This window comes from Phaenicophaeus curvirostris, chromosome 9 (genome assembly GCF_032191515.1).
Source record: "Phaenicophaeus curvirostris isolate KB17595 chromosome 9, BPBGC_Pcur_1.0, whole genome shotgun sequence".
Taxonomy (NCBI): Eukaryota; Metazoa; Chordata; class Aves; order Cuculiformes; family Cuculidae; genus Phaenicophaeus; species Phaenicophaeus curvirostris.
In genome coordinates, this window is record NC_091400.1 from 20,227,974 (window position 1) to 20,237,961 (window position 9,988).

The 9,988-nt window shown below is 43.1% G+C and overlaps 1 protein-coding gene across 1 annotated transcript; it reads left to right on the forward strand.

Moving 5' to 3' along the window:
• The first annotated feature begins 249 nt into the window (after positions 1-249).
• PLAU (plasminogen activator, urokinase) lies at positions 250-9,223 on the forward strand. The gene is made up of 11 exons (XM_069864059.1): positions 250-279; positions 1,452-1,556; positions 2,654-2,708; positions 2,880-2,984; positions 3,518-3,683; positions 4,012-4,097; positions 4,215-4,404; positions 5,020-5,174; positions 6,344-6,484; positions 7,052-7,200; positions 8,019-9,223. The coding sequence occupies exons 2-11, from the start codon at positions 1,497-1,499 to the stop codon at positions 8,211-8,213; spliced, it is 1,302 nt and encodes a 433-aa protein (XP_069720160.1). The 5' UTR covers positions 250-279; positions 1,452-1,496; the 3' UTR covers positions 8,214-9,223.
• Positions 9,224-9,988: the final 765 nt, after the last annotated feature.

Below are 9,988 nucleotides of genomic sequence, written 5' to 3' on the forward strand. Positions count from 1 at the left end.
GGCGGGGGGATGCAGGGATGCGCGGACCCCCTTAGGGAACCGCGGCTCGCAGCGCGGCCCGCGCCCGCCTCGGGCCGCCGAAACCAGCAGCCACCCCGCAGAATTCCCCCCTGAGTCACCGCCGGGGCCCGGGGAGGCGGCCCCGGCCCCGGCCCCGCCCCGCGGCCCCGCGGCTTTAAGTGCGCCCGCCCGCGCCGCTCCGGCACCGCAGCAGCTGCAGCGGGAGCAACGCAGCCACCTTTATCGCGCCCGCCCGCAGCAGCCCCGGCCCCGGCGCCGGTAAGTGTCTCTTGCTTTCCCTTAAGCATTATCGGTGCTGAAAGCACAGTGGGGCTGAGCGTGCGCCTGGGTACCGGGGCGATCGCCTCTTCTGCGTTATCAAACCCACTTGCAAGGAGAAGGTGCATTATGCTAGTGCTGTGGTTTGGATCGAGTCAGCTTTTTTTCAGCTGAATCCAGAGATCTTCTCCGTTTCCCACCTCTGGGTCACACCATTGAATGGCTTTAGGGTGCTTGCGCTGTGTTTCTTCTGAGTAAATTCAATCCCTGCATCTGCAGGCGATTCTGAACTAGACCTCGTCTAATGTAGAAACCTTGGAAGCAGGTATGGAGTGTGTCTTCAGCACCAGCTCAGTTCTGTGTGTGCCCACTGCACTGCTGGCTGATGCCAATAGAAATAAGATGCCTAAGGAATCTCAAAATCCAGGCTTTCCAGTTTTCTAGAGCTGAGGGCACTTAAAATCCCATGATTTGCATTGCAGTTAATAGAAGATGCATATTGGTACTTTATAGTTATCTCCCCACATCGTCTTTACTAGCAACTTTTTTTAGCTGGGGAAGATTGCTGCTTGCACTTGGCTACCAGACCCAGCTGCACCTCAGAAGTCAAAATAGAATGTGTTTTCAGCTGCTCTGGCAGTGTAAATAAGGAAAGTAACATCCAGACTGGGCTTGCAGGAGTTTGCAGTGGTCAGAGGCTCTCTATGAGATGCAGGCTCAGGCAAGCGCCGAAAACCAAGCTGCAGTCAGCACCTATGGAGGCAATGAAAAAGGAGCTCTTCCTTTATAATCGAAATGCAGGTGTGCAGTGCTCTTATTGCAAGGTGGTGATAACCAGTTCAATACGTACAGACAGCTGGACAGTAAGGAAACACATAGGCCAATTTCAATCTCTGTCAGTCCAAGTGGCAGAAACTGAGTATTGTTTTATCCAGTTTGCCTTTCTCTGCCTCACTAAACTCTAAAAAACCCTGGCTGTATTGCTAAATATGCAAAATGGCCTCAAACAATCTCTACTTTATGGAAATAAGTGGTTATTCTGCAGCAAGTCAGTGCTCAGTTCTTCTGTCAGTTGTGTTGTACCTTATTCCGAAACAACCTGGAGGTAACAAAAACAAGAGAGGTGATGCTGCAAGCTCCAGTGTGATGCCCAGTTCCTCTTTTGTTTTCAGAACCAAAATACTACAGACAGAAGAGGAACAAAGAGGATCAACACCATGAAGTTACTCATCTTCCTCACAGTAATTCTGGGCACACTTGTCACGGGACTGGAGTCTGTAAGTTTTGAAATAAAGGTGGGGAGGTAATGACTTGGAACCACTTCTGTTTTAGATTAGGTTTCTGCTTTGGACAGTGCAGGAGGTTTTTGGCTTGAATTCTCCTTTCTGCTACCTTTGCATGTGTATATACCACTGCTGCACATGTACCTCCAAGAAATGTGGTTTTGAACCCTGTGGGTTTTCTTCCTATTCTGCTCCACCACCCTAAGATGCCTGCTAGCATTCAAGCAGCGAGACATTATGCAATAACCAAGACATCTAGCTTTTCTGGTTTTCTTTCAATGCAATTTAAACCTGGCCACTGAGTACCGAGAGCTCACTAGTCTTTCATGGAGATGGGTATGGGGCCTGAACTAAATTTCTACCTATCCTGCTTGAAAGTGTGTTGCTAAAATAGGAGCAACAGGGATGAATTTGAATGTTTTTGACTGTCAGCTTGTAGAACAGTTGATAGCTCTCTGCAGAGCCGTCCACCAACATAATGGAATTACATTGCTACCATTACTTGTTTTACTCAGGCAAGCCCACTTGGCTGGTGGTAAAGATGTACTAAAAGCCTAATCTTATTTAATTCCTTTGAGTGAGAGATATCCAGCCCACAAAGCAGAGGCGGGACCTGAAGTACAGGGCAAGCATCTATCTTCTTATAAATCTACTATAAATCACATCATGAATGTGAAGCACCACATTCACCCAGCTTGTGGAAGAAGCTGGAGAACATTGCATCTTTGCTGTGCTGCTTGTTGGAGAGGGAGAAGTTTCCTTCCCTGTTTTAGGGACACTGGCCATCGAGATCTGCTTGGGTCCTTATAGCAGAAATAAATGCAGTGTTGGCCTGATGCAGTGGAGGAGATTTGGTGCGAGTTTTTTTAATGATGTGTAGTGCTTTTAGCCTTCCCATCCTGCTTTTGCTCAAATGGAGTTTCACATTTCATTCACATCCAGATTTCACAGATCAGGTTCAGCTGGTAACTCCATGCAGGACACTGAACTATTGAAGCTATGCAGTAGGGAACTGCTCTTGGGTGCATAAAAGATAATCAAACCACATAAAAGAAGCTGCTTCCTTAAAACCCTTTCTCCTTTTTCCTTAGGTTTATATCAAGAGGCATTACAAGCAGCCGTATAAATACAGATCAGATCACAAGGGTAAATATCTGCCTGTTCTACTTTAACCTGAAAAGAACTTATTACCCTGTAATTACATCTTCATACTGGGAGACTGTTAATGATGCTTAAACATCTAAGATGTACTTTGCGCTACATTTCCCTTCCCCATTCAAATGTTTTTCTCTAATTAGTCATGTCTTTCCCTTGCAGAATGCCACTGTTTGAATGGAGGAACCTGCATCAGCTACTACCTCTTCAGCAGAATTAATCGTTGTGTGTGCCCAGAAGGATACACTGGCAATCATTGTGAGCTAGGTAGGGTATTGATCTTTCCTAATACTAACTAAATTGATTGAGAAGACCTAAAAAGATAGGCAAATAATGAATATGAAGTGCCAATTGAAAGTACGCATTAATATACGACAGGATATCCCTTAGTGCTTTATACTAACAGACTTAGTGAGGAGAAAAAGCTAAATATTGTTGTAAAATTAGGATCTTTAATATTTTCTTTTGTCCTTGCCTCTCTGATGTTGTCTGCCTCCTCATAAATGTGATATGGTTGAGGGGAAAGAACTTGTTGGGGAGTGTTCAGAAGCAGTAGAAGAATTGGTCCTATTGTGAAGTATGAAACTATGAAAGAAGCAATAAGCATACTTTAAGTATAAGAATCTTAATGCTTAATCCATGTAGAACACACTTAAGAATATAAAATCAGAACAGATTTTGCATCAACTGTTTAAGTGTAATGCATAGACTTTTCCCATTCCCAAGTTCCATAACAATTATTTTTTCTCAGCAGTGCATTTGAGTTTATAATTTTTCTAATGAAATGTTTATGTTCTCAGACACTGAGAGCATGTGCTACACTGAGAATGGAGAGGACTACAGAGGAATGGCAACAGAAGATGAATGTCTGCCATGGGACCTTCCCTCAGTAGTCAGGAGGACTACCTACCATGCTTTTGTGCCTCATGCTTTGCGGCTTGGACTAGGCAAGCACAGCTACTGCAGGTGAGAAAAGCATCACTCTTTGGGGTGACTTCTATGGCCATCACCCCCATAAGTGCCTCAAGTGATGGTACATGGTTGTAAAAGATAACAGAATAGTGAAGACTAATTTTGACCAAAAATATTTGGAATGTGACACTCTGAAGTGTCAGGAGTTGTCATCGATGAAGCTGATAGTACTGCACAACTCCCTGTATTCAGTGGTTATAGTCAGTTGTTACTTATTGTCTTTGGCATATCTTGAAACAGAAAGCTTGGGGCCACTTCAGGACAGTTAGAATTCTAAGACACTTTAAGCCTTTATGAAAAGAACATTTCCTTTATCTCCTAGAAATCCAAATGGAAGGAGCAGGCCATGGTGTTACACTAAAAAGGGATTCACTATTCAAGAAATGCCCTGCAACATAGAGAGGTGTGGTAAGTAACACTGGCTTCAAGACAACTGGGGGGTTTTTCTTGGTGTTATGGGTTTTTAATAGCACAGGGTTGGCGCTTAGCTGCGAGAAGATATGAAGTAAGTTTCTCCTTTTGTAGGTAGCACATGCGGCCAAAGGAGCATCAGCAAGTATTTCAAGATTGTGGGTGGAAGCCAGGCAGAGGTTGAGTCTCAGCCTTGGATAGCTGGCATCTTCCAGAGCATAAGGGGCACAGACAACTTTCTGTGCGGCGGCAGCCTCATCGACCCCTGCTGGGTTCTTACAGCAGCTCACTGCTTCAGTACTCTGTAAGTTGACAGCTCTGCACCCTTCTCACTTGCCAAGTTCTTCAACTGATTTCTTTGTGTGGTGCTCATTGAGCAACATTTCAGAACATCCTGTAGTGAGAAAGTTCTTTTGATTGAGTGAAACAAGTGCAGCCATAAACACTTAAGCCTCTGACAGTCCACGTCTAGCAGATGGAGCTATCAAGATGCAAACATTTTGGTGGGCTATGCAACTTAAACAATTTATCTAAATTGGAGCCAGGGTTCCATTTTTACCTCAGTTGTTTCCAAAACAGAAAAGTGGTGCTGAAAGGTGATGAGCTCTTGAGCAGTGCCTTCTGTGGAAAGCTCTTCCTCCTGGCATCCTTCAGAGGGCTCTCATGGCTAATGTTTGCCATTTGCAGCAGCTAGCTAGATGTACATATCAAAATCCCTGCACGTGTACCTTAATCTCTTCTGATGGAAAATCGGGGTGCTTACCTTTAGAATAGTGGATCAGCTCTCAAAGCTGTTTAAACTTTGATTTTTCTGTCAGCATTGGAATAAACACAAACCAGAAATGGGACTTGATCTAATCTCTGTTGACCTCACTGTTAGAAACCGGTCGTCTTTATGAATCTCTTTTCTCTCTCTCAGGTCAAAAAGCCCTCCAAAAAAATCCATGTACAAAATCTTCCTTGGAAAGTCCATACTGAATGTTACTGATGATAATGAACAAGTGTTCATGGTTGATGACATCATCTTGCACCCTGACTTTACAGATGACACTGGTGGCAATGAGAATGACATTGGTAAGTGCCATCTTAACATGAGCCCTCAGAACACTGAGAGTTGTTGAAGGCTATGTAGTTGTGGCATACATCTTGTAAAAGGAGAACCAGAGGTGATGTGAAGGAACAGGAGCTAGGTGCTGCTGAGAACCAGGCCTGTGCTGGGCATGATTTTTCTCCTTGTATCCATTTGGTTCATGGCAGGCATCAGGCTCATTAGCTGGCACAAGCCTGTCCTACTTCTGGACCTGTACAAGGCATGGCTTTTCTATAGGCACTGGTGACAGCATCTTATTTCTTCCACCTTCCCAACTGGAGGGTCTGCCTATTGGCAGAAATGCATGCACACCAGGTCTAGCCATTGAGAAAGGGGCAGAACGGCCCACACATACAGTGTGTATGGTTGCTCTGCCTCGAGTGTAGTCAGCCCAAAACTTTGGGGCAGAGGTTACATTACTCTATTTGCAGAGATCACGCTCTATGTATAGTAAATGGTGAAAAATCACATGTACAGTAGGTTCCATCATACAGTAGTGGAATGCTGTATCAGGTACCACATTAGCCAAAGGTAACCCTGAGTTAATCCTGACTTTGACAAGTCTCTGGCTGTCGCAACCCTGTCTTTAAACCAGCAAAGTCACAGAAGAGGTTTTGCAGCTTGCACAGAACAGACTTGCCACTCTTACACTTGGCACTTAAAACTCTATCATTAATTTCAAATTCCTGCTGCTAAGGTAAGACTCAGAATAGCCTCAAAAACTCTTCTTGTGAGAAGCAGTGTGAACTGCCTCCTCTTCAGCAGGGCAGTGGATATCACCCTCTGCAGCCAGGCAGGGAGCTGAGGCTTTAAAACACCTGAAGATATGCTTGCATAGGAATCTTAAGGTCTTTTCCAACCCAAACCGTTCTATGGTTTTCCCTCAGCTATCATCCCCTATCTTTCCAGGAAAATAGTGCAAGTTTCTATGTCCAATTTTAGTGCTGGGAAATACATTTTATTAATATTGATACTAAATAACGACCCAGCGTTGTTCCAAAAGCAATGAGAGGAAGTATCTATAATCCAAGTTAAATGCAATTGCAGCTATTCCCATTAACAGTAATTGTCACTCCGATTCTTGGAGAGCTTTAGTGGAAAACTTGAAATCTTGCTTTACAAATCTAATGATTTTTTCTGATTTATTTCTTAGCCTTGCTAAGGATAAGGACAGCTTCTGGACAGTGTGCAGTCGAATCCAAATATGTCAGGACAGTCTGCTTGCCAGAGAGGAACCTTAAGTTAAAAGACAATACCCGGTGTGAGATAGCTGGTTACGGCAAACAAGATTATTGTAAGTGGATGACTTCTCTTTCCTAAGTTGTACTTACACAGTGTAGGAACTGGATGGTTTTAAATCATGATCAGCATGATTCTTTTATATTTTTTTATGTACTCAATCTTTGAAAGATGATCTTTGCTATCACCTTCTCTAGTTGTCCATGGCATTTCCTATCTGATGCTACTTACACTTGTCAACCATGTGAAGTAAGCTAAGTCTCCTGATGTGGTGAAGAGTAGAAAAAACCAAAGCTGTGTTGGAGGATTAATGAAGGATTCCGTGTGCATGATTTCTTTTAACTTGAGACTCTCTTTCTAAAAACCAAATTTTATAGTTTGCATTTGGAACACTTTTTTTTTTTCTTTCCCCTCAAACTTATTTGTTAACAGTAAAAGTAAACCAATACTCCAGTAAAAGTAAACCAATATGCCAATTCCCAGCATAAGCTGGGAACTGGAGCCTCAGTCAGATCTGGAGTAGTTGTTATACTGTCTTAAGTGCTCAAAGTATGTGTTATGCATTTAGTGGGGTTCTTCAGTCTTAGATAGTGGAAATAGTTAACTTATCTTGTGTTTGCAGATGACATTTTCTATGCTCAAAGACTGATGTCAGCCACTGTAAACCTAATGTCACAGGAGAAATGCAGACATGAATACTATGACAGTATCAAAGTTACTGAGAACATGGTCTGTGCTGGAGACCCCACGTGGATGACTGATGCATGCAAGGTAAAACTGATTTGGTTTATCTTATAAAACACTTGAAATTCATGTATACTAAATGGATTAGCTGGTAGCATCTTATGGTTCTGTGAGTCAGTCTCACCTGGTGTAGCAGGAATTTAGTATCTTCAGTGGGGTTGACCTGTAGTGTGGCCAGAGAAATTGAAGAAAGGTGGGACCTAGAGTAACTTGTTACCCCAGTCCATCCCCTCCTTTGTAGAAGCAAGAAGTGCAGGTTCTTAGCCCTTATTATCCCTCAAGGCCTGATTTATCACCTATTCAAGCAATGGCCAGTACACGTGCATCAGAGGAATACAGCAGCTATTCTAGTCTCAGCTTGCACATTCTTCACATGAAGTACAGCTCTGCAAAGGGATGAAAGGCAAGCTGCAAGGAGGCACTGAGCCCCTCCACAGATACCTCAGACCTAGATTTGTTTCCTGCACCCTCAGTGGGCACACTGGCTATATGAGCCACTAAAGATCAAGTGTTGTCCCTATTGTAGATATACCTTATGGACAGGGAGATAATTGATTTAGTGATGAAAACTGGGCATAACGGCTTTGACATTCTATTACTGGCCTAAGATCTGTTGTTATAAACTTAGGATGGAGTGGTCAATGCAAGGTCACTATTCCCTCTGTGCCCTGGTAGGGGGGAACTGGAGCACTCCTTACTGTACAGACTGCGTTTGTACTCCATCTGTGCAGTTTTCTCAAAAAAACTGCTCATAGGTATTCACAAGCTTGTTTCACTCCAGAAAAATAATCAGAGGTTCCCTGTTATGCAGAAAATGGCCTAACCTGTTCTCTTTGCATTGCCAGGGTGATTCTGGTGGTCCCATGGTCTGTGAGCACAATGGCAGGATGACTCTTTACGGGATTGTCAGCTGGGGAGATGGCTGTGCAAAAGAAAACAAGCCTGGCGTTTACACCAGAGTTACCCGCTACATTAACTGGATTGACTCCACTATGAATGGGGTCATTGCCAAGAGTCGTTTTCTCCCTGAACCAAAGTGACATGTTTTTTGGTTTGGGTTTTTTTTTTTTTGACATCTGTATTCAAAACAGGACTTAGGCCTAGGCTGATGCCAGGACACTGAAGTCCTGAATGTCATGAGGCATTCCTTTCAAATGCCTGTGTGGTCAGCCACTCATGTCAATGTTTCTAAGGGAGAGAGGCAGTTACTGTATTATCTTAGTACTCTGAAATACCTGAAAACCACTTCATGGGAAGCTAGAATATTTAACATTTAAATGAGCATTCCCGTGCACAACACTAGGCATATCAAGTTATCTGTCCACTTTATTCCAGACCAAATGCTGGTTCATAAATTATTGGTAAGTTTTAACTTATTTAACTCAAGTATTCATTTTATACATGGCCTGAAACTAAAATCTTTCCTTACCACATGGAACAATGCTAAGACTCAAGTTTGAGAAACTGAACCTGCTAAGAGCAGTCCCAAGAGGGTGACTGGGCTCTGCAACACAAATTGAAAGAAAATGCATCACCATTGTCTCTGCTGCTTGAAGAAGGACTGAAATCTGCTTAGAGGGAGACACCGCTTGGTGTGCAGGGATCACTGCTACAGGCAGTAAAATCTTAGAGATGGCATCTGTAGCTGTGGCAGCAGTACAAACTCGTAATGCATTCCATTTAAGAACTGGATGACAAGGAGGCAAATTGGAAACCTGACAGGAGTTCCAGGACACATGTGAAGAGGTCTGGGTCCCTTAAAGTCTGATAGTGCAACCTCTCTACATGTACCTGTGCACTCAGCAGAGGACACCTACTGAATGCTGCACTTGTCCAAAGTCAGAACTCCACTTCCATTCATTTAACTGATGTTATAGGGAAACTACTTTATTTGTCCCCAGACTTAAGCTGGTTTTATTTTTAAACTTCTCTTTATTTTATATATTTGAATTATTTGTACGAGGGCTGGAACCTCAAGGTTTATTTAATTATTTTTACTGTGTTTTAACTTATTGTTTGTATTCTTGATATTAAAATATCATTAAAAATCCTTGTTATTCTTCAGTGTTTTTCTCCTCTCTTGAAAAGGGAAGGGTATGTTGCAAAGAGAGATGCCATTATGAGTTATAACATGAAATGTGAAGTCTCGTGGCAAAACACAAATATTTGAATGAGTTCTTCACTAGCGCTTTTCATGAATATTAAGTCTCTTCTACTCTGGTGTAGAAAACTTGAGTGCAGTAGCAAGACAGGGAGCTTAGGGTGAACAGAATTCCCAGGAGAGTGCTAGGAACAGCTACCCAAAGCCAACTCTGATCTCTGATTCTGGAAAACATGTCACAAATTCTAAGCTCTTGCTGCAGAGAGGCTCTTTTGCTGGGATAGGCAACAAAGGCAGAAGCTACTCTCAAGGTCTTCTCTGTAGGGTGGTTAAGGGAACATTCTGAGATCCCAGCCTTGCTTCGTGGTATTAAAGAGCATGCACTGTCTGCTTTGATTCTGTTTCTTTGAAGGAGGCTCTAAGATGAGGCCTGCTGGAGACACTGAAATTAACAGTGTTTATAGCAAACAGAGCAGCTTGTATCCCAGCATCAAGCTGCCATAGATTTGTGTGCTGTTTGTAATTGTGGAAGCAAAAGGCTTGCGTGTACCCTAGCAATAGCCTGCCAGGCGTTAAATGACTTCCTACCCTGAAATGGTCATCGTGGAATAAATAAGCAGCCTAATTTCTGAATTTTGCAGTACCCATTCTAAATTAATAATACAGCGAGCCAGGAAGACTCCGGTAGTTATGGGTCAGAAGATTCCCAGACAG